We start from the raw sequence: 25336 nt of genomic DNA, 5'->3' as shown, positions 1-25336 counted from the left end.
GATTAAAAGTTTTTTTTTCTTCTTAAGACTAAATCTTATACATTTTTTAAACACAATGGCCCTCATTCTCGAACATTTTCTGAAGTTTCTTCTGAAATGTTTCTTACGGGCTTCGGAAAAACAACGTAAGCAAAAGACATCCGCCAAATTCATGCACGCTTGAAAATGTGGTCCTACGCAGCAGAAGTTTTCTGGGCTGTGCTCCCCCGGAAGAGTTTTCTTAAATTGAAAGCGCGTTCTCGTGCTCCTGAATTTGCATACATACACGCCCTGCCAGCTCCTTATAAGGGCACGCAACCGTAGTGACGTGTGCAGTCGGAATCGACCGAATCTACACGAAAGCAACTCGTAAACGAGTCATGTCAAAGTGGAAAGCGATCACCGTCGAGTAAACGCAGATCTAACTTCAACTATATATGTCTATGACTTGAACGGTGCAGAGATGGACTGTTGCAGGATGTAGATGTGTCCATTCTATTCCACTATAGCTATATCAACGTGATTGAGTTTAGTGCTTATTTATTTATTCACTTACATTTGCAGTGTTCGTGTACATTACATTTAGTCATTTAGCAGACACTTTTGTCCAAAGCAACGTACAAGGGATAGAACAGTCAAGCTACGAGCAATAGAGACCTAGTGTAACAATAAATACTACTTTACATAAGAAATAGAAAAACGAAATAGGAAATAAAAATGAAGTGCAGGAATGTAACTGCTATAAGTGCAAGTTAAGCACTAGTCGAAGTGCCAGTTAGGAAGGGAGGTGCTCTCTGAAGAGTTGGGTCTTCAAAAGCTTCTTAAAGGTAGAGAGGGACGCGCCTGCTCTGGTAGTGCTAGGCAGTTCGTTCCACCAACGTGGAACTACTTCAAAATTCTGGATTGCCGTACTTGCACAGACGGCAGTGCCAAACGACGCTCACTAGACGAGCGCAGCATTCCGGTGTAGTCCTTTTATATATTTTATGACATCACGGTGCCTCGTAGAATCATGACTATAGGCCTACATGTGAAACGTAATTGTTAATGATACTTTAATCCGAGGATCTGTAGAGTTGATGTGAACGCAATCACCAACGATTTCTCACAAATTCATTAACACGGAGAGTTTTCTTAAATGCGATTCCTCAAAAAACCACAAGATGGCCCACGGGGCCATCTTGTGGTTTTTTAAGGAATCGCATTTGAGAAAACTCTGGCCGAGTTACGACTGCTATTTCGAGTTCGGAAAGTCTTCTGAAGTTCAGAGCAAATCCCAGATGAGAAAACTTTCATGAATGCCAAATGTTGTCCTAAATCCAATTCAGAAGAAATTCCTCTTAAATTCCTCTTAAATTCTTCTTAACTGCGTTCGAGAATGAGGCCCAATGGTGCCCCTCGACGGTAAATCGTAAGAATTTCCCCTGAAGCAATTCGAATCACCTCAATCAGCCCACTGTCCTCAACTATGTTGATGGGCCGACAGTCACCGGCAACCCAAATGGCAACCTTTTCACGGACTGGTCTAGTTATTTTCCTAGAGAAGTCATGAAGTGTGGGTTGGCGATCATCTAACCTGGGACTGCTTTCTGTCGGGTGCTTTGCATTAAGGTGATAACTTCAAGACGAGCTGCTTCTGTGATAGCTAAATTCAGCTTGACAAATGCTACATACAACTTTAGTTTTGTCGATTGTTCCGTCATTTTGGCTCTTAAACAGAGACTTTCCACCCAAATATCTCTCAGCTCTCTCCATCTTCAACTACCGCAGTGGTTCTCAAACTTTTTCTGTCATTCCCCACTTTGAACAAGGGGGGCTATTCAAGCCCCACCTGTCCCTCATCGCTCCCATAAAGTGGTAGGCCAAGCCCCCTACTTACGGGCTACATTGCAAGTCTGGCCTGATGTAATTTCCCAATCCTCTCCCCACCTATTCTCCGCCTCGCTTCCTGTCATAACTTCATGTCCTATCCAAAAAAAAGGCATAAAAAAATAAAAAAATAAATAAAATATTATTATTTATTTTTTTTTTAAATTGCGTTAATTGCGTTAAAATATTTGATCGCGTTAATCGCGGCCGCATTAATCGCATAGATTAACGCGTTAACGCTGACAGCCCTAATAAAAACTAATTTCAACAGTTTGGCATACATTTTCAATTTCAGGAGAATTGTAGCTTTTGGTGGCCCCCCTTAAACTGTCATTACTCTTTAACTGTTGCTGATATTTTCAATAAAGCAAAGAGCTCATTTGTTTCACAGAACTGTTCTAAGATGGAAAGCTGCAAGATGGTTGAGTGTCACATTCCCACATTAGACAGGTCTGAGTCAGTTCTGTTCACACTGACTGTGAGTGCAGCCTTCAACCTCAATCCCAATGTGAGTCCCCATATCTGATTCATACTTCACATGGCTGTAATCACAAAATGATGTAAACTCAGATGAAATGTGTGACCCATAAACTGACACTCTCTGGCTCTCTTCAGAAATATACATTCACTGAAATGAGGTATAAGGACTACAAAAGTTTTGTGGAAATCGGCTATAATAAAACACGTTACAAACAGACTGGAAACGACCAAACTGTAAGTTGGCTCCCATTTAAAATAGTTCTGAGTTGTATACATACAGCTAGTGTGTCTGCAGTCATCCTCAATGATGCTTGTTTCACGGCAGGTTCCTGGACTAGTTTCAGACTTTCATCGGACTCAGGTAATCCACTGGTTTTATTCTCAATTTAACTTGTTTGAATGGATGACGAAGGGCATGCCTTTAAGACAAGGGTGCACCCAACAATCCACACACTCACTACAAATATGCTGTTCATTGGTGGTGTGCATGTTTGATGGTATTTTATAGTAGTTTCTAATGGACAGTAACGTTCACTGTTTAAAAACCTTTCACAACTGTGTGACCCTTTGTTTCCTGTTACTTAGGGTGTAAGCAGAGCTGAGTTCATTGTTCCAATCCACAAACCTCTGATCATGGGTTTAGCAGGTGCTGGAGGACTGTTACTGCTCATCTTTATTATTGTAGTTCTGATCAAGGTGAAAAGTACAGCCTGCTTCAGTTTTGAAACCACTTCATATGACATAATTCCACTCCGTGACTGCAATGTCACAAGTACGTTTAATCCTGCCTGTCGTACAGTAAATACTGAAAGTAGCAGTCATCATTTTAGCAGAAGTAACTATATTGCATGATTTGCATGATACATATTTTATTTGTATTATTTTGAACACATCACTTGAAACTTATTTTAATATTATTTCAGTAATGTGTTTGTAAACAAAATTGTATCTTAAACTTTCAAGTATTTCTGTGAAAATGTTGCCTCGGACTATTTACCAACTATTTTAGAAAAGTGGCCGTGAGTTGTTTTGACAATTTTTAGTATGCAAGCAGTCCAGGTACTTTGTAAATGAAGCTAAACCGTTTTGGGAGTTTTTCTTTCTGGCACTTAAAGATGCAGTCCACGATTGGGTTTTGGTTTCGCAAAAGGTAAACAGCCAATCAAATTTCACCTTTCCCTTCTGTGCTCCTGAAGCACCGTGTTGATTGGCAGGGAATGTTTATGGCTTGGTCCGAGCCACTATGATTGTTTCCCCATTTATAAAAAATACTATGTAAATATGGGGACAATGGCCATGAAGGTTTTGTTCATTTCAGTAGCCAACATTTCACCCAGTGTAGCAGCCTAAATGGTAAACAAACAGCCCATCATGTGTCCTTTAGCATCCAGAAGAAGTAGGTAGTAGGTGTACAGTATGAAACATTTCAAAGCTGAATTTGAATCTATTTGAATTCTATTAAAAATCTATTCCTTTTTAAAGCTCACGAACAAAAATGTACCCTTAGCTTCCTTTTTTGCCATGGTTCCTACTCTAAGCTTGTGAATTTTAATGTTCGTGAGATTATTATTCATGCAGCAATGTTTGTTCGTACAAAAGATATTCTGAATTTGTGCATAATGATAATAATAAATACAGTCAATCTCCAAACCTACCTTGTCAATGTTAAGGTGCTTGGTAGAGATACGTTTTCTTTTTACTGTGTGTAAGTTTGAAAGATATGCTCTTCCTTTCTGTCCCTGAGGTCTTATGACGGCAATATGCATTTTGGTGCATTCACAAATTCTCTATTCTAACTGTGGGGACCTACCTTAGGCACACATAAGCCACATGTAACATACCTGGCCTAAACAATGGCAGGAAAGGATGCTGACATACATAATTGACACCATGGGATGGAGCACCTGTGTTGCCTGAAAGTTTTTAGCACAGGTTCAAACAGAACACTATAGATCTGTTTCTTATGTGAGAAAAGGACTGAGGAACCTTCAGGCTTGTAGCCTAATACACACCCTACGCAGCAAGTTATATGAAGTAAAATACTTTTTTTATGCTAACAGCAACATAAAGTTCTGACAATGGGTTCATTTGTAGGCTAGTTTATAGGGTTGCATGTAGGCGTATGTGTACCCTTGACCAAATGTAGGCTATGGGGTAAGATGACAGTGTTATTGGGTTGGTGGGAAGGCCCAGGGCAGAACACTGGGAAATCTCCCTTATTTCAGGGCAGAACACTGGGAAATCTCCCTTATTTCAGGGCAGAACACTGGGAAATCTCCCTTATTTCAGGGCCGAACACTGGGAAATCTTCCTTATTTCAGGGCAGAACACTGGGAAATCTTCCTTATTTCAGGGCAGAACACTGGGAAATCTTCCTTATTTTCAAAACCCGATGTTGACAGGTATGACCTACCATAGAGAGGAGATGAGAGGTCCCGTCATCAAAGATCTTAAACTATACTTCCCTTGCAGAAATATACTCCATGCCACCAGGTGGAAGTAAAATACCTGAACATTCACAATACCTGAAAAAAGGTTAATTTTGATTGTACAATAGAATTTCCCCCTGGTTAATGAATTCATGAGGTGGATTCATTTATCAAATGGATTGCTATTCAGGTGGACCTTCCATACTTATTAAACGTACTTTGTTGAGCTTTTCATCTAAACCACATACAGTTGCACTGAAAATTATGAAACCCCCTTAAAGTAACATTATGCAACAATTTTACCATAAAAACAGCTTCAAAAACATTTTGGTGGTAGACTGACTTGTAATACAGAGAATGGCATCTGTAGAAACCGGTCTATCTTTTTAGGGATCCTTTTCATGTTGTCAGACATTAACAGACAAATACATTACCACTTCATTATAAAACTCTCATCAATCATCTTCACTGCAGTGGTATTTGAAAGAGTTAACCAGATTATTAATAAATAATAAATAAAAACTACCGACCACAGGTAAGAGAGTTAAATAAGAGTTTCATAACTACTGAGCACCTTTCCACAGATGCGTCATGCCAAAGCTCTCCTCATGATTGACCCCTTTTGCAACACAGAACCTGAAAGCTCTAAATACTGGATAGTCAGCTGGTAGAGCTTAGCCTCCCTGTCCCTGGCCTTGCGGTAACATGCTGTGAAGCCTGCCAGGAAGGGTGTGGTGTTTCAAGAGAAAACTGTATTACTTGTGGTTGTAAATGTTGCTGAGAAGGGAGGGGAGGTGACAGCACACCCTTCCTGTTGCTTGTCATCAATAATCACCACAGTCATGATGCCAAATAGAAGACTGAGGCCAAAAATTGTGACCATTTGACCAGAGAAAATGTGAATATTATAATTTTTATTGTTTAAATAGATCATTTAATAAATAGAAGCAGTTAGTCTTTGCAGCAGTTAAGAAAACCTTCTTAACCCTTAGGGGACACAGGCCTGTTTGACTTTTTTAGGAAGATGTTTTTGTATATTTCCCCTAACTAAAAGTATTGATGCACAAGTGGCATATATGATTATATTCTAAAAGACCTCTGCAACAATGAGAGCAAAAGGAATGTAGTAAAATAAAATGTAATTTCAATCAAATGTAAATATACCCTTACAAAAACTTTCATTCAGAGGTGCTCAGAATTTGTACAAAAAAACATTGTAAAGATTTCGGACCGACACTTTTGAACTCTGAACATTGTAAACATAGGTGTTAGCTATACATATGAGACTTTAGCATTCAGAAAGTGTGTGTGGTTTCACTACTACATATTTATAATTTCAGAGTGACCTGTCCCTCTCCAAAACTAAAATGCATATTGATGAGTTAGGTGTAAACAAACCTGGGACATCTTGGTCAAAGTCAATGGCCACTAGGTAATGGCCCTGGAATGTCTTTGTGGCCCTATACCCCCTACAGGTTTTCTTGCCACATCATGACCCAATAGCGATCACTGAATTACCACCCCTTATCATATGAATAGCTGTCATTTGCTAATGGGCAGGTCGTTAGGAGCTGAAATCTCACTCAGAGACTGAAATGTGCAGTTCTATTCTCCTTACAAAGTGCTTATTTATAATTTAGTTTCGAAGCTTTGCGGAGCTTTAAAGGCATATTGACAACAACAACACATTTTCCCACCAGTGGGAACATTTCCCCTTAGGGTTAAAGTTCAAACCCAACTCAGAAAAAGTTGGGACTGTATGGAAAATGCAAATAAAAAAGGAAGCAGTTATTTATACATTTACCTTGACTTGTATTTCATTGCAGTATAAACAGTATGAACACAAGATATTTCATCTTTTTAATTTCATTTAATTTGTAAGTATACATCAATTCCTGCCATTCAGGCCTGCAACACATCCCAAAAGGATTTGGGACGCGGGCAATTTAGGGGTAGTAATGAGGTAGTATAATTAAATAATGATGTCATTTGAAACAGCTAAAAAGCCCAAGGTGGACAGTACCTGGACGTGTGTTGGCACAGGAGTTGAGCGCCTGGTCCGGCTCTTCAGTGCTAGAGCACAGCTCCAGGAGGACAGGTCTTGGTAGCCTGAAGCGTCCCACTCGGTAGTCATCGCTCTCTGCGAATAGGTCCACATGGTCGCGGTAATGGTGCTCCCTCCTCAGCACACGATAAACGATATGTTCTAGCAGCAGTAGATGTGCCATATTGTGTGTGTGTAGGCCTAGGGTGTAGACTTTAGATAGCGTGATTGGTACTTGAGATGAATTGTAAACTGTATCAAAGAATAGTGACAGTCAAATGAATGTTGAAAGGCTTTATTTGGCCTACATTCGTGTAACTAATTGCAGTCGGACTTGGACCGCCTGTCTGTTGTCTGGACCCAGGACTCAGGACACACATCCTGGTGAGGTGGTTGGTGAGGCTAGTGGTACAACACTTTTCATTGCGATATTGTGCAGGACAATACGGTTAAACATTTGTTCAGGTTGTTTTTCAGAAGAGCAAGAAGGTGAAGAAAGGAAAGGAGAAGAAGAAATGGCGTGAAAATGTGAATAGATCAAGGAACTGAGTAACGCCCCTGTCAACAGTATAAGAAGCCTGACACAAGACTGTTGAAGAAGCACATTGGAACTTGGTGGGCAGCGTTCGCCCGCTCTCTGTGAATCCAGTGGTGAGGGCTTTCAGGAGGATGGCTGTGTTGAGATCTCTCCATCTTGTGGTTTTGTGGGCAGCAGGTAGGTGGCTGGTTTTACAATGGTGTTTCTTTAGTACTCTTGTCCAGCTCTCAGTGCTGGCCATGCAGGGAGGGGTGAGGGAGTTCATTTCCCCCGATGATATGTTCATTTCAGCCCAGTATTAGAGGTTTTCTAGGCCTTATGTTAAACACCGTCGCAAGTGTGTTTATGCTTTCATAAAGAGCTGCCAATATATCAATACAGTATCAGTACAGTTTATCATAGATTTTAATGGAGTTAAATATCCAAGCATAAGACTTAACCGTACCACTGCCTTCAAGATATAAGCTAAAGGCCCTTTTCTATATAATGTGCAAAACATGAGAAATGTGCTCACCTTTTTTTAAGTAACCTGTCAAGAAAAAACACTAGGTTATTCCCTATGTCATGCTTCTTACAGCACTGTTCCCAGTGTCATTCCTATACACAAGTATTAGAGGTTTCCTAGGCCTGATGTTCAACATCGGTGCAAGTGTGTTCATGCTTTCATAAAGAGATGGCAATATATCAATACAGTATCAGTACAGTATATTGTAGATTTTAATGTTATTTCCAATGTCATGCTTCTTACAGCACTGTTCCCAGTGTCATTCCTATACACTAGTTATTGTATTGCCATGTGCTCTTCCTGTTTTCTTGCATCTTGATTCATGCTGGCATTTGTTATCTATCCTCATTTTTGTGATTTTCAACTCGAACATAAAGCCTTTCCCCTCCTGTGAGGTTTCAGCAGTTCTCCTTCACTGAGTGCTTCGCCTCACCTTTTCCAATTCAGTGGCTGCTCTAAAGAATATTCAAGTTCTTGTTTTTAGATAAAGTACACCCCATTCATTGTTAATGATCTATCAACCATTCAATTATTTATCAGCAATGTATTAAATAGCTGGTTTCATTTGTTTTGCAGTCACTGTGTTCAGTGTAAGACATTTTGTAAGGTGGCAGATGCCTGAGCCAGTGCTTCCCTCTACGGAAGAAATATCTGATGTTCTGAGTTTCCCTTGGTTGTAAAATGTACCACTGTGTTATAATGAGCAATATAACGCATCACTTTCAAATAGCATTTGCTCTACCTGATAAGTTTCTGATGCTGGTGTTCTGCTGACGAGTGCTGTTTTGAAGTGGTTAGACATGTGACTAATGTCAGTTTGCAAGTCTGCACGTATTCACACCATCACCTCAGTGTCAGGTCCTGTTTGACTGAGTGTGGTTTTGCCTGTGAACGTATTTGCATTATCTACATCTGGTTTGATCATTGTCACTAACATTACTGGGTGCTCTGTCCTCTATCTTTTGTTTCATGTGTAAAAACATAAATGCGACATGGTACAATTTAAAACAGTTTTACTGAGTTTCACTTGATACTTTATATAGCAAATCAGTCAATGCACTGCAGTTAATGATGACTACCACACAGCGATGGCTATAGATATGAAATTGGACACAGAGAAATAAGAATTTTGAGAGAATGGAGAAATCACCGCCCATGAAATATGGGACCAAGATAATAGGTTAGGCACTAGGGGGTGATGGCCCATAGTCTCACAGTGAAGCCCACAGTGAGGCCAAAATGACATGCAGAGATGGCTGCCAAGTGCACCTTAATGCTGGCTTATTCAAAGTACTTAATTGTCACTGTCACAAAAACAAGAGGCAGCACCAGACAGCTAAAAAACTTAAGTTGCTGTGCACACTAACTGCCACAGTTTAATAATAATGAATAGCAATTCATAATTTGATAAATATCCCTGAGTACAGATTATAAGTGGCAAGTTTTTGAAAAATGGCATGACACCCACCAGCTGGTGCCCTATCTGTGTTCTGTCTCTTACATGCTATGCTTCCTGCAAGACCTTATGATGAGGGGAGGGGAGGGCTGGGTAGGGGCAGATATTAAACTTTTTTATATTTATATTATATTTTTTATATTTTCTCCTGAGGGCCAAACATTTCCCTGATCTATTCTTTTCCCCGCAGAGTTGGGGAGCACTTGTTGAGTGTCTTGTAACACTTCGTCTCTGTAATTGGCTATAATCAGCCAATCTTCTATGTATGTCAGGATCTTGTGTCCTGTTAATCGTAATGGGGCTAATCCCGCTTCCACACCCAGGCAGAACACCCACGGGTGAACTACCCAAGGCTGAAGGGAAGAACCGTGTATTCATAGGAAATGACAGGGAAAACATGGATCATGGCGAGTGTTTCATAGGATGAATAGTTCTGTAGGCAAAGCACAGCTGTGGACTAATTGTAAATAATCGGTAAGCATGCCCGGCAAAGGCTGCTGCGGTGGATACACTTCCTATGAACAGTTTAGCTAAAACCAAGGGAGCTGCAGTCGACCTGTACAGAGGGAAGCTGAGATTGCGAGAAGTGAGTGTCATCTGAGAAATAGCAGCTCAGAAACGTGTTATATTCACATGGGCTGGACTTGTGCTGCTGTCTGTCAAGCCAGACTTGGTGCAATTTGATGCTTCTGCAGAGGTCAGGTACGGATGTCCCTCCCATAGGTGGATCTTGAACACGAGATGATGAATGAGATCTTGACATGTTGTGTTTATATTTTTGACTGAGTGGTTGTCTGGTTGTCACAGTGTACAAAGTGGGGTACTTCTAAACTCAGGTACCTCAATTAATTCATTACATTGACGCAATTACTGATCAATACTGTATTCTCTTTTCCCAACAGTGTCCTTTTGTATGGCCTTTAACATAGACGTTGCAGAACCTAAGATTTACAATGGATCAGGACCCCGTGCAGACTTCTTTGGATACAAGGCATTGCACTTTCAGTCTGGGACAGAGAAAGGGTAAGTGACTCCATTATATAACCGTACAGTACAGAGCTATGAGAAATGGCCTACATGAAAAACGTTAATACTATTCAAGTACAATCCTTTATGAACATTCATGATCTAATAATTAGAGGTCACAGAATGGGTGGGTTGTCTGGGTTTGGGCTGCTAAATCCCTAACAAATAATTATAAAAAAGAGGGTACTTGTTGTTTTCCATAATTTCTTTCTTATATTCTTGAAATATTGTATTTAGAAATGCACATTCATACAAGGAACATTGAAAAGCCATTGTTTAAACCTTAGGTTCTCTCCAAAGATATTCATAGTCACACTACATTATAGATTTCGTAGAAACGCTTCCGTGCCCCACAAACTGAACCTGTTCCTTTGGTAAAGTTTGACTAGTTTGACATTTTCATGTCTACAGGGTTGTTGAAAAGTTGCATTTTTCCTTCGGCTTTTATCGCCATTACTGGAAGGCAGTGGGTGCCAAGGATCTCTTGACATTTAGGCTGGGACAGTGCTACCATGTGGCCTTTTCGTTTGACACATTATGCTACATATCTGCATATCACATAGAATAAACCACTGTCTATAATGTAAATGGGCAAAACCAAAGCTGATTTGATGTGTAGGCCTAATTATTATGGTAATAAAACTAGACGTATAGCTGCTGAATAAAGTGAGAGAGTGGGCAAGAATTAAGTGAAACATATATATTGAAAAATATATATTCTATTAATTTATAAAAAGACTAAATACATATAATATAAATATAATGATATACAACCCCAAATCAGAAAAAGTTGGATTTTATGTTAAATAAAAATTAAATCTGAAAAATAGTGATTTGTAAATTCTCTTTGACCTGTATTACATTGAAAACAATACAACAGCACATTATTTGATGTTTTACCTCATGAATTGTATTCTTTTTTCAAAATAAACACTTAATTCAATTTCACTTCTTGCAACATATTTCAAAAAAGGTTGGGACAGTAAAGCATTTACCACTTTGTAATGTTGCCATTCCTTTTCACAACACTGAAAAGACGTTTAGGGACTGAAGACACCTTTGTCCCACCTTTGTCCCATTCTTCCTGCAAACAAGTCTTAAGGTGTGCAACAGTACAGGGTCTTCGTTGTTGCGTTTTGCGTTTCAAAATGCACGACAAATTCTCTATTGGGGACAAGTCAGGACTGCAGGCAGGCCAGTCCGGCACCCGCACACCCTTCTTCCTCAGCCATGCCTTTGAAATGTGTGCAGAATGTGTTTTTGCATTGTCTTGTTGAAATATGCATGGGCTTCCCTGGAAAGGATGTCGTCTTGAAGGCAGCATATGCTTGGTGTATTTTTCGACATTAATGGTGCTGTCATGGCAAAAGGTGTCCGGGCGACGTCATAATGGCTTTCGAACGCTAGAGAGTCGTTCGAAAGCCATCAGCTACTTTTTAGTCGCTTAATATTGTGCCTAAACGGACACTACGCAACCCGGACGCCTTTTGGCTATCAGTCAGTGAGTCTCAAGAGTCGTTCGAAAGCCATCAGCTACGTTTAAGTCGCTTAATATTGGCTGCAAACAATTCCCTGTTTTGTGAAAATGTAATTGTGGGTGCCGTCAGATATGTCTAATAATCACAACACATTAAGGACTTTCTTAGAGCAACACAACGAAGGAATTGCTAATCGCTAAATAGATGCTAGCGCGAATTACTTTGATACTATAACAAACTAGCGAGTCAACAACTTTCCTAACACAGTCAAACATCAAGCACATGGTTGTTTTGCTTGGTTTATTGCAGGTAAAATACAGACAAGCTGGTCTCAGGTAGAGAAGTATAATGCGAGATGCTCTGGGGTAAATAGCGTTATTGAGGTATTTAATGCAGCGCAAGTCTGTCACTTCGGAAAAAGTGTCCGGGTGACGTAATGCTAGAGTTGGTAAGGCAACTGTCACTCAAGAGTCGTTCGAAAGCCAATATTACATCACCCGGACCCCTTTTGGCAGCCGGACACCTTTTGCCATGACAGTGCCATCGCAGTAGTGTAAGTTACTTTTGCCAAGGGCACTGACACAACCCCATACAGACCCTGGCTTTCGGACTTGTTGCTGGTAACAGTCTGGACGGTCCTTCTCTCCTTCTCTTCCTGGTCCGGAGCACACAGCGTCCATTGCTTCCAAAAAATACCTGAATTACTGATGCGTCTCACCACAATACACGTTTCCACTGTGTGATGGTCCATCCCAGATTGCCTCCGAGCCCAGAGAAGTCGACGGCGCTTCTGGACACGGTTAACATAAGGCTCCCTTTTGGCTTCCAACAGCATACAGAAGAGATTAAAGATAATTAGCAGGCGTTTTTATTCAAAGCATCGGATTAAAATTCGCTTTGACTGGGAATCAAACCTGAATGGTCCGCACATGAGCCGTTGTGCCACCATACAATCCTTAAATCTATAGGTCAAACAATTATTAGAAGAAAGAATAGAAAAAGAAAGCCTTTATTGTCATTGTATTCGCATACAACAAAATGTAGGTTATGTAATGCTAGCATGTATAGCAAATGTCACTCAAGAGTCGTTCGAAAACCAATATGACGTCACCTGGACACTATTTGGCATGACAGCGCCACAACGGTTGGCGACATCGCCTCATGTGCGGACGACTCCGGTTGGATTCCCATGCATTGCGAAATTTAATCCGTTGCTTTGGATAAAATCGCCTGCTAATTATATTTACTTGCTTCTGTATGATTTTGGAACAGAGGGTAGTTAAAGTGCTTTCGGAATACTGGTCAGTACTTTTTTTAAACAAAAGGTAGTGAGAGTGCTTTTGGACAACTGGGCCTCGTTCGTCGTAAGTGCTTAAGTTAAGTCGATCAATTGTCCCATTAGCCAGTTTGAATTACCGAGATGATTGAAGACAGTATATATCGGTTTGTCCAAGGCTGATCCGCCCTCAAACAATGTCGTTTATTAGAACCAGACTAAACTTATCAGGGCAATTGAGCGTGCTCGTCTTACTTCAAAAGGGGAAAGGGTTGATCACCAAAACCATGATTTTTTAACGGTACAATGGCTACTAAACTCAAAGAAAGAGCCTCTTTTGTTCTCCGCTGGCGAGCAGGAGATGAACATGAATGCTTATGAGGAATACAAGACCATAATCATGGCAAAATCCAACACCGCCAGCGCTGCGAGAGCAAGACAAGAAGCTGTGTATAAAACTTTATGTATAAAACTTTAAGTGTGGCTTTGGTACAGTGGGTAGAGAAGTCGTTTAATATTTGTAAGGTTGCTAGATCGATTCCCCTCTCCTCCTTACTAAGTGTATTTTTACATTTCCTTGTAAGTCACGTTGAATAAAAGCATCTGCTAAATGACTAAATGTAAGTTCATTAATAACAAATGCAATAAATTGAAGCAGTGAAAAGAAATTGTGTGTATTTCTCTCTATTCTTATCATGAGTCCACCTTAATCATTTTCTACAATAATGATATGCTATGGTGTACTAATAACACTGTCATATAATTATGAGTGCTTTGTTCTCCTCATTACCGACACTACAAAAATGTACCACTCGCAAAAAAACACAAGACAGTTAATGTCCGGCTGTGGTGTTTGCAATAAATTGCTCGAGAAGGTCTTGTAAATAAATTATTCCTTGTCGGCTGAATCGGTAGCGCTCATACAAGAACTCATCATGATGGAATAACGTATCTTGGCGATCACAAAGAACTCTCTCCCTACGCAAATCTAACTAATATCGCTCCTTGTTCAATGGGATCTCTCCTTTTTTCACTTAAATAAGCCTGCGCTGGATCAGGTTGGAGCTAATTGATGTGTTGGTATTGTGATTTATCCAAAGTTGCTTCCACGAACCGAAAGGAGGGACTTATAATATCTCATCCTGAAAATTATCTCGGTAACTCGCTAGACGAGCTACGACGAACGGGGCCCTGGTCAGTGAAAATGAAGGGCAGTGAAAAGGGGGTAAAAGTGCTTCGTGTAACTGTGTGACCATAAGGTGTTATTACTGTAACTAAGTAGCTTGTCACAGATCATACATTTCACCAACGAATAAAAAAGATGCTCATAAAGGACCATGACAACATAAAATAGCACAATAATAGGCTAATGTCAGGGAAGTCATACAAGCTACAAACAGACCTTATTAGAAGAAATCAAATCAAATAATTTCCACACAGGTGATGACTTTCTCTTCCTAACTGGCTCCATAACTCAATCTCAAATAATCTATACTACTAACAACAGCAAACAATCTAAATCTCCAACTACCGCTAAATCTCCAACCCCTAACAAGAAACCCACGAGTCCGAGATGGGAATTGGGACATCTTATAGTCAAAGCGTCCCGCCAAAAGTGAACGAACGAACCACTTTGCAAAGCACTTGACTCAAATGTGGCTTCGGACGTCACCAGTGACCTAATTTCGACAAAACGATACAAGCTCCGTCTGGAAGTGCTTCACTTTCACGACACAAGCTTCGAAGCCTTGGTGTCATTTGTAACATCACTACTGTCTTGCATGCGCAGCAAACATTGCAGAGAGCCCTGGTGGAACTCTGCAAACAAGCATTGACAAGCAATCCATCTGAGGGAGTTCACAACGCAGACAGTAGATACTTTATCACAGTCATCAATGGAAATCGACTATTTTAGCAAGTGATGGCTAGAGCACTTGGCACTTCTGAACATGTTGAAAACATTCAAAATGTCCAAAAATGGAAGGTACAAGTTTTACAAAAACATTGTTCCATTCACAGGTTTGTTGTCAGTGCACCACTTCAAAGAAATGGAACTGGAGGGGTCTTCATATGTGACGACACAAGTCCAGACTGCAAACCTGTTCTGCTGCCAAATGCAGCAGAATTCAATTCTGAAGGTTTGTCCATTGATCTGTCTTTGTCAGCCTGTGTAGTTATCTCTGTCTGACTGCCTATTTATCTGGATGTCGGCCTCGTCCCAATTAGGGTGTCTGTGCAACCATATCATCCATGTGTCACAAGAACTATACTATTTTTCTCAACACAGGTTCTATCAAGGCAGTTGGAATGTCTGTCGCTGTGAGAGCAACACCAACTCTCCAGTTTACTGTACGTTCACCACTGTTTCACTATTGAGATGTATAGTAAAATCTTTGTGTGTGTGCGCATGCTGGTAAAAGGTGTGTTTTGATTATTTTAATGTAATATCCATTTAGGCCTGTAGTCCTGCCTGGAGTCATGAGTGTGATGGGACCCCCTACCTGAACAGCATTTGTTACCAGTGGAACAATAGCAGTCTGGTCTCCAACATCACCTCAGCTTTTAAAGGTTTGCAGCTCAGACAGCTTATTTAGTCAGAGGGCTGACAGGATGCTACAATTTCCTGTTTATGTGTTGAGAAGATAACTTGCAATCCACAAGATTTTGCAATTGCACACAATGAGTATTCTACTTCTTAGTCATTGTGGTGACACCATTATTGTTATTCAATTCAATTTTATTGATATAGCACAAAAAAAAATGAAATTGTCTCAAGTCGCTTATCATTGTGTAGCCTACTCGATGTGCTGTATTCACATCTCTGTTCCCTTTTCAACCAATGCATTTTCAGAGTGCACAAAGCAGAATGTAGATCTAGTATTCCTCTTTGATGGATCCCTGAGCATGAAGGACGAAGACTTTGTAAAAAATAAAGAATTCATGAAAACCATCATGGAGAGACTGAGTAACACCTCAATACAAGTAAGCTCTCATTTTAAACTTATTTTATGATTTATGGTTGTTTGTGTGTAATTAAGAACTCCCTGGGATGCAAATTGTTGCTTCAGTTGTTTCTAACTTACAAAATAATAAAACAAAAATGTATACTGTTTATTCCAGTGCATGCAAAACAATGCACTGTATTGTTCTTCCTTCGATTTTCTGCAAATAATTCATTCAAAACTTAATTTTGTAGTTCTCATAAATGACAGGCTATTTTCCTTTTTTCTACACTTTATACTTCTAAAGGTATTTAAGATAAAGTAGTCAATGTCCTTATAAAATGTGTCTGTTTCTTTATTAAAGCAACACTATGCAACAATTTCACACCATTTGAGGAATGGTTTTATAGGCAACTAATTTAGGTATCATCCTCAAATTCATTTTGATAGCATATGGTCATGTGAAGCACAAACCTGTGTCTTTCCCACTGGCCATCCAGGATGTACCCTATGTAGTTCTGTGTTCCGGGCTGGATGGCAGAAAAATGGCAGAAAAGCTTTCACAGCATGACATTGCCAGCTATACTGCCAAAAGATACAAATTAGTGTGTTGGCAAGCTTCTATCAGTGCCAACGGGGCTGTTGGTGGTGTTTGCAAGGTTCTTGCATGCCTTTTAGGTAGTTAGCTTGCTAGTTTTGTAACAGAACTCCTTATTGCTGCTTTAATATGTAACTTCCTCATCTTTTTTAACATTTATTTCATTCACTCTCTTCCAATCACTGTATCATTATCTTATCACCACCATGAATCACAGTCTCTCTTTCTTTATTTCTTTCTCTTGTTCTCTGTTTTAACATCTAATGTCTCAATTTCTTTGTCTTTCTCTCTCTTCATTCAGTCACCATCTTTCTCTATTCCATCTCTTTAATATTTTGTCTTTCTCTCTTTCACTCACTCACTCCATCCACCTATCTATCTATTTTTCTTTCTTCCTCTATTTTGTTCTCCCTACTTTTATCTTGATCAAAGACACTATACTGTCTCACTATCACCTTTACTATTTTACTCTAGTAAGCTGTATTTGATATGAAATGGGATTAATGAGAAACAATCATTACAATCATTTACAATGTTTAATGCAGTCTTTGTGCGCTTGTGTGTATGTCAGACATGGGAGCACTCTCCAGCACTCTTTCAGCTTATTGTGGCTCTGTAGAGAAGGCATTGGGACCATTAACACCAGAAAGATCAGCCTATGCAGTACAGTAATATGACTAATAGGCTTTGGCTGAGTGTTAGTGCTGTTAAATGTCCATGTAAACGCTTGAATGTAAACCAACTAATAAGTTCCTATGGTGATGTATCATATAACCACTAAATAAGATGTGTTGCAAAACCTTTCACCTTTCACCTAACTGTGGTGGACCTTGTATAACCTTGGTATGAAAGGGGTGTAAGGGTGCATATATTGGGGTTCTGTGTGGTGTTGTTTGTATATAATGGTGTTGTTTAGTCCTGTGTCTGCCATAGTGACAGAGTTTGTTGGACACAAATACATTGCATTTCTTTTAATGTACATCTTTGTGTGTCAAGGGTAAGTCAAAAGTATAATTCTTCATAGTTCATGTTTCAATCCATACTTCTCTCTCTTTCACTCTCTCTCTCTCCCTGTGTTTGTCTTTATCGAAGACACTATTGTCTCTCACTCTCTTTAATAAACCTAAATTACTCCTCTTTCAGTCTTTACACACCTCTCTCCTCTTCCTCTTTGCCTTCCTCTGCATGTATTGAATTGTTTAAATGTTCTAATCTTTTATTTCATATGTATTTGAAATGTCTTGCTTGCCATGCACTGATATTTCCTTCAAGAGATGCAAATCTAGTTTGTTGTATTGTTTGTTTGTTTGTTCTATTAGTTTGCAGCGGTTCAGTTTTCCAAAGTATCCCGAACAGTTTTCACATTTAAAGACTTCCAGGACAACAAAGCCATTAAAAAACTGGATGATGAAGAACAAATGAAATCTGTGACAAACACACATGGAGCCATGCACTATGCTCTGTGAGTACGATAAAGACCTTTTTAGACCTTTAGAGGAGTATTCTAATCCTATACACTTTTTGAAATTAAGAAAATTGCTTCGTGTAATCCTCTAGCTGTCTGTTCTGTGTGTGCTCAAAAACTTGTAAACAGTCCTGGTTCTGTAAATGGAGAACAAACAAAGTGACTCAGACCAAGCCATACAATATTCCAGTCAATCCACATACAAGGGGGTGTAACTTTGATTGGCTGTTGAATATCAACAACATTTTGCCATATAATATTATGTGATTAGATTTGTTTATACATATTGTTTATTTTAATATTTTGTTCAATCCAGGACTAATCTTTTCGACGAATCAAAGAGTGGTCGACACCCAGATGCAACAAAGGTGGTGGTCATCATTACTGATGGCAATCCATCAGATCCTGCTACAGTCAAAGTGAATGACACCTTAAAGAATATTACAGAAATCTATGAAGACCGACACATCATGCGCTTTGTCATTGGGGTATGTATTGAATATTTGTTTCGGCTATCTGTTTGGGTCACACAGTGAGGTTGTTTGAAAGAGTATAATAAACTGGTGGATTTGTGGATTTTGAACTAGAAGTAATTTTCCATGTTTGCAATCACATTAATTATGTTTAGTTTCTGTTCCTATTTTATTTAAAGGTAAAAATGATATTATCCTTCATACTCCAGTAGCAGGCTATGAGTTGAGTATGCATTATGAGCAGCACGAGTTCTGGCTAATTTGACCATGAGGAACAAAACTATTGTGCTGTCATTTACTGAGCGAACATCAAGATTTTGCCACGCCCTTTTAGCTTGCGTCGTGCATCTGTATCTCAGCTTCTGAAGGTCGTAGACACTTGACTGGTCTCAAAATGACCGGGATATGCATGTTTATATGTGCACTATGAAGGCACTATGGGCGCAAAAAGTACTCCACTAGCAGGCTCAAGTTGAGTATGCATTATGAGCAGCACGACTTTTCTCAAAAGGTTCTGCCCAATTTGACCATGAGGAACAAAACTAGGGTGCTGTTGTTTACTGTAATCCGAGCGAACATCGAGATTTTGCCACGCCCTTTTAGCGCACGTGCGCATCCGTCCAGCGCATCTGTATCTCAGCTTCTGAATTTGGTCTCAAAATGACCGGAATACGCATGTTTATACTGTATATGCACTATGAAGGTTTCTAAGCTCTAAAACCTTTATTTTCGAGATATTTAAGAAATTAAAGATTTGAAGCTTTTTGTAAAGGTTTTAGAGGTTAGAAACCTTCATAGTGCATATATAAACATGTGTATAAACATGCGTATTCCGGTCATTTTGAGACCAAATTCAAGTGTCTACGACCTTCAGAAGCTGAGATACAGACGCGCTGGACGCACGCTAAAAGGGCGTGGCAAAGTCTTGATCTTCGCTCAGGTTTCAGTAAAGACAGCAACCTAGTTTTGTTCCTCATGGTCAAATTAGCCAAAAACCGCTGAGAAAACTCGTGCCGCTCATAATTCATACTCAACCTATAGCCTGCTGCTCCAGTATCATGGGACACATTTGCTCATTAACAGCTAAATTGTATGTTATTTTAAACATTTGAAAATCATAATGGTTTACTCTCTTACTCTTCTTCTCTTAATACTCCAACTTCCACCAACACTCATGTCCAGAATCTCTATGACATATTCTCTATGCTTTCATGGCTGGAAAGCCCATGGGCAATGACATTTGAATTGATGCCAGTTTTTTTTTTTCTAAAAGGTTGGAAATGAAGTCAAAATGGACAGACTCCGACTGTTAGCATCAGAGCCCAAATTTAATAATAGCTTCTACATTGATGATTATTCTGGGCTAACTGGTCTTCTAGACAACTTGCAAACAAAGATTTTCAACATAGAGGGTAAGCACATGCCTTCCCACAAATCTGTCAGACCAACAGCTGCGTAAGAGAACCAGTAATTCTCGATTTCCTCTTTTTACACAGTTTGTTAAGATTGTTATGTCTTCAGTGTGGCATCCATGTGTTTAGTTCATTTGTGGTGATGTGATTTGTTTAAGGTTCTAAACACACCATGGGTCAGACCTGGGAAAAAGAACTTTCACAGAGTGGAATGAGTGCTGAGTTTATTGAGGTCAGATACACGTGATTCATGATCACATTTTTTTTTTTTATGTGAAATAGTGACAGTAAAGTATAATTAGTTTGTCTCTATTTTTCACAATAGGATACACTGATTCTGGGATCAGTTGGATCCCACAACTCAAAAGGATCCCTTTATCAGATTGAGGGTAAGGGCTCACCTGAAAAAGAAATTCAAGACCCAGAAATGCAGGATGACTCTTACATGGGTAAGTTCATGTGATTACAGAATATATCTACCAATCTCATGTTTTGGTGTTGCATTTGACTAGTTTATGGTGCTGTATTCAACTATATCTGCCGAACAACATATTTTGTAAGTATAAGTAAGAAGTATTCATTTCATTGAATGGGCTGTTTGGTTTAAATAATAAAATGTATTATTCCCTTTAAAATCCATCATCAATCATCTCATGAATGTTAATGTTGAATCTCTTTAATAGTCTTTTATGTAATTTGATTATTTTCCCTGATGGTAGCTGATGCTACACCTCTCTTACATGCAAATGTCTTCATTCAGAGCAGCAGATGTAGAGTAACATGGAGTAGCATGAACATTATTATATTTTTGTGTTTCTTAAAGGCTACTCTGTTGCTGTTGGAAAGGAGAATGGCATTCCTTTGTACTTTACGGGTGCTCCAAGATACAAGCACAGAGGACAGGTTATTGTTTTCAGCAGAACCACCAGTAACTGGACTGTCATACAAAGACTTGACAATGAACAGGTTAGTGGAGAGTCGGCAATAGTATGACTATACTATGGGCAATTCCTGTTGAAAATTATCACCTTTGTGAAAGCATTTCATTTTATGCCAAAGGATAACTGGCTATCCTTGGCTGTTTTGTAAAATCTGATTACAACACTTACATATAATTGATACATTGCCTGTATGAGTTTATTGGTAATCACTAGGGGATTATCCTTGTCTTTTTAGATTGGATCTTATTTTGGGGCAGAGCTGTGTGCTGTTGACATTGATTCTGATGGCACCACTGACTTCCTCATGGTCGGGGCTCCCCTACATTATCACCCTCAGAGAGAGGGCCAGATGTATGTGTATGCCCTTACAAGAGAGGTAACTATGAGCATTTTCTTTCTGTAAAAGTACAAAATGTAAATTGTATGTAGCTCATAGCACATATTATGTAGGTCTATAGCAAGTGTAGGTATACTGATCAGGGTTGCCTCTACCTTTTAAAATAAAATTCCCAGACAGTTGACTCCTTAGCACCTAAGTACGCTCTATGCAGTAAAGGGATTGAATAAAATCGTTATCTGTGAGAGTGAGAACCCTTTAAAGTAACATTATGCAACAATTTTACCTTGAAATAACACCTTCAAAATAATTTTGCTGGTACACTGACTTGTAAAATAGAGAATGGCTTTTGTGGCACTGCCACCACACGCCTACTTTGGGGTACAGGGCGTGAGACCTCTCACAAGAACTACGTAATGCTTTATGGCACCACCTCACGCAACAGCAACTAGACCCATGCACTAGCTATAACAGGAAGCTAGCATAGCTATAAGAGGAAGCCATCATGGCAGAGGCGACGAAGAACCCAAGGAAGACGTTGTTGGAGGATGGGAAGAGAAAAAGAGAGAGTAACCAAACAAGAGACCGAACAAGCAACCTAGCAAATCAGATGCCGAGTTGGCCTTCTTTTTGTACTAATAACTTGTTAGTTGTCTTGCTATGTCTTGTGTTGTGCTTGCTTGATGCTGGGCTATGTTAGGAAAGTTGTAAACTCGCTAGTTTTCATCATAAACAACCCTGCCAATGTATGAAAGAATTCAACATAGGGTCATTAGGGTGTAACCATATTGGTGTCATCGCTGTCTCACAGAGATTTGTAATTTTTCCAGATACCCAAAGTCATCAACCTGTCCTGTCTCAGGCTAGCATCCAAATAAATTCATCTCCTGTGAAAAAGTTTGATCGGTCTTCATCAATCTCACACCAAAAAGCCTTGGAAAATTGGAACTTAGCTCAGCTAGCTTGCTATAAATTACACTGGCCAATATATATCAAGCATGTCGCCAACAACATTGTATTAGATTACGCTTACTCCACATTTAAACACTTAGAAAACAATGTATATGGGCTGGAAACGTGAGCAGTATTTTAGCTAAATTCTTTTGTCATTGTCATTCTTTTTTTTTTGTTATTCTTTGGTTGTTTTAGTGTTCATCTCTGATGTCACAATAAATAAAACTATTCAGATTCATATTAGTGTAAAATCTTGTGATATTACTCTACCCTGTCAGTCTACGTGCGTCTTTGGCTTCTGCTGCTGTCTTTGGCGGTTCCATATCCTAACAAATACACATGTACACTGTCCATTAGGGGGTCTTGAAGCACAATTTGGATTTACGCCAGTGGTGTAAAAGTTAGCTACACTCCGCAACTTTAGTGGGAGCTCAGTAGCAAAAAATACCAATTCTCCCGGAATGGGGCTTTAAGTTTCTTAAATATGTCTGTTCTAGCCTCAAAAAAAAAGAAAATCCTTCTCTGTGGGACCAGTGATGAGGACAAATATATAGCAAATCTGTCTACTATACAACCTTTTAACAGTCGGAACATTCAAAACTAACGAGAACAATGTCACGACACTATACTCTCCTGCATATTACCCCAACAGAATAAGCTGGTGAAGATGCAGAACATTTCAGACTCTTCTAAGGGCAGGTTTGCGTCCTCCATTGCCTCACTCCGGGACCTGAACGGCGATGGGCTCCAGGACCTGGCAGTGGGAGCCCCACTGGAGGATGAGCACAGAGGAGCGGTGTATATATACCTCGGAGACAAAACTATGGGAATTCGCCAAAAATACAGCCAGGTGATGATCAACAACAAATACCTGACATTTATGTAAATTCATTCAAATACAATGAAAACAGATTGATTGCACAGAAGTGTGTGTATTCTAAGCTGTTTTCAGATATATTACCGTTTTGGCATCACATTTTGCCCTCTAGACTTTTCAACTAATGTTATGCTTTGTGAAATTATGTTTTCCTATAAAATATCCTTCCCAACTGTGTAGCACATCAGAGCGAGGATGCTGTCAGAAGGTTTGCAGCAGTTTGGGGTGACCATTGATGGGAAGTCTAATATGGATGGACTGACAGAAATTGCAGTGGGTGCTCGTGGACAGTTGGTTCTGCTACGGTAAGATCAAGGTTTCCCTGCTTCAAAAACGTCATCCAAACCCAAATTGATTTCATTGATGCATGATCAAGTCCAAATTATTAAATATAATTATAATTCAGACATACCAAAAAAGAAATGATGTCTGGAGAGAATTTATTGTTGACTAGTGTTACATACAAGTATATACACACCTATATACACACCCAAGTAAACATGAATTTTTATTTTGTTTATGTCTTTGGTTAATTAATTACTGGCACCTGCTGTGCCCTCCCGTGGGCAGCTGACGTCCCTCAGCAGGGGTGGGGCTAACCCTTTTTAATTGAGGTATTTGAGGGAGTCTGGTGTAGGCGTAGAGACTTGGCAATCATTTTGCAGCGGTGTCCTGGCAGTTTGAGTGCCACCTTTTACGTCATTTCTTTTAACAAAAACGCATGAGAAAAGTGACAAAAAATGGCCACTTTGACTTGCCATACCTTAGCTCAGACTAAACAAAACCTTGTCCATACAGATACGTCTCCACGCATTTGCAGATGTGCCACAGCAAAAGTGTAGCAAAAATCACATGTAAAATGACAGGAAATTGAGAGGCTCGCCTTAGTTGTAACTGATGACAGAAGACTTTTTAACCATAAATATCTATTTATGCATTTAAATATGTGCCTGCATACAGATATATGCACCCATCTACTCGTATAGAAATCTTAATACACTTGCAAAACTCATTACACATTTAGAGAATCTCTTACACATTTACAAATACGCACACATGGATTGAGATACAGAACTGAGGAAATGTGGAATATGGAAACAAATAAATTCTGCTGCTTTTCCCCAGACACATGGGTTTTACCCCGTAGTGGCTATGCACCAACTGTGTGTGAGGTATCGATAGAGTTGCTGCAGCAGAAGTTGTTTTGAATGGCTGAATAAGTACGGTGTTGGGGTACTCGGGAAAGGAAGATTTTTTCAGGCTTGATCAGCCTAGAGAGGTGGGTTAGCTTATCTCCATGGCAACTCTTATCAAAAACGTCCCCAGTGAGGCGAACCCTCTGCAGCCTCTCGCCTCTGGTGTCAAGCGGAGCGGGTGTGAGCCCGGGCCATGACCTGCTCCGTGGACAGTGGCAGGTGGGGAGTTTGACTGGGGTGGTACACCTGTCAAACTAACACAGGTGTACTAAGGCGAGCTCTGGGAGGACAGGAACCTTCCATGAGGTAGAAGGGAAAAAGCTTGCTTGATCTTAATGTTCAGTATGAATACGGACCATGAAAGCAGGGCCTCACGACCCTTCTGGCTTTTTTGGGGCTTAAGGAGGTGTCAGCAAAGTTACCACAGAGCTAACTGGTTTGTGGCGGCCAAGCGTTCATAGTGATGGCGCTTCCTATCATTGTGAAGCAGAATTCACCAAGCGTTGGATTGTTCACCCACTAACGTGAGCTGGGATTAAACCATCGTGAGACAGGTTAGTTTTACCATACTGATGATGTTTTGTAATGGTGATCCTGCTCAGTACGAGAGGAACCGCAGGTTCAGACATTTGGTTTGTGCGCTTGGCTGAGGAGCCACTGGTGAAAATCTACCATCTGCGCGATTATGACTGAACGCCTCTAAAGCAGAATTCTTCCCAGACGTAGTGATACCCATGCGCCTAAGTGCTTCGGTTGGTCTGGAGTAGGGTCCCGGTGAGCAGAGCCATTGACTGGCTCGGGGTGCGGTGGGAAATCCCTGCACCTCTCCTGACACTACACCGAATGTTCGTGAAGAACCCGGTGGAAAATCACTCATAGACGAGTCCGCTAATCACCTGTAGTCAGAACCTCCAGGATTTCGCGATGTTGCGATCGCAACTATAAACGCAAATTCAACCAATCCTCTGGAATTCAGCGTGACGTTGCAATTTTAACCAATCACCGCAACTTTCCCGCAAATTTGACCAATCATCGTCGTCTCCCACAACTCCCTACACCAA

At 40.0% G+C, this 25336-nt stretch overlaps 1 protein-coding gene across 1 annotated transcript in view; it reads left to right on the top strand.

Moving 5' to 3' along the window:
* Positions 1-25336, top strand: part of LOC105905690 (integrin alpha-L-like) — a 75749-nt gene that overhangs the window by 44108 nt on the left and 6305 nt on the right. Inside the window, exons 3-15 of the mRNA XM_031564084.2 lie at positions 15100-15218; positions 15368-15429; positions 15537-15648; positions 15932-16062; positions 17940-18082; positions 18402-18573; positions 19832-19970; positions 20129-20202; positions 20296-20419; positions 20794-20936; positions 21147-21287; positions 22855-23052; positions 23260-23384. Of these exons, the coding sequence (XP_031419944.1) occupies positions 15100-15218; positions 15368-15429; positions 15537-15648; positions 15932-16062; positions 17940-18082; positions 18402-18573; positions 19832-19970; positions 20129-20202; positions 20296-20419; positions 20794-20936; positions 21147-21287; positions 22855-23052; positions 23260-23384 (1683 nt within the window). The remainder of the gene's footprint in view (positions 1-15099; positions 15219-15367; positions 15430-15536; positions 15649-15931; positions 16063-17939; positions 18083-18401; positions 18574-19831; positions 19971-20128; positions 20203-20295; positions 20420-20793; positions 20937-21146; positions 21288-22854; positions 23053-23259; positions 23385-25336) is intronic.

Source organism: Clupea harengus, chromosome 26, assembly GCF_900700415.2.
Source record: "Clupea harengus chromosome 26, Ch_v2.0.2, whole genome shotgun sequence".
Classification (NCBI taxonomy): Eukaryota; Metazoa; Chordata; class Actinopteri; order Clupeiformes; family Clupeidae; genus Clupea; species Clupea harengus.
This window is presented reverse-complemented; position numbering and strand designations above follow the sequence as displayed.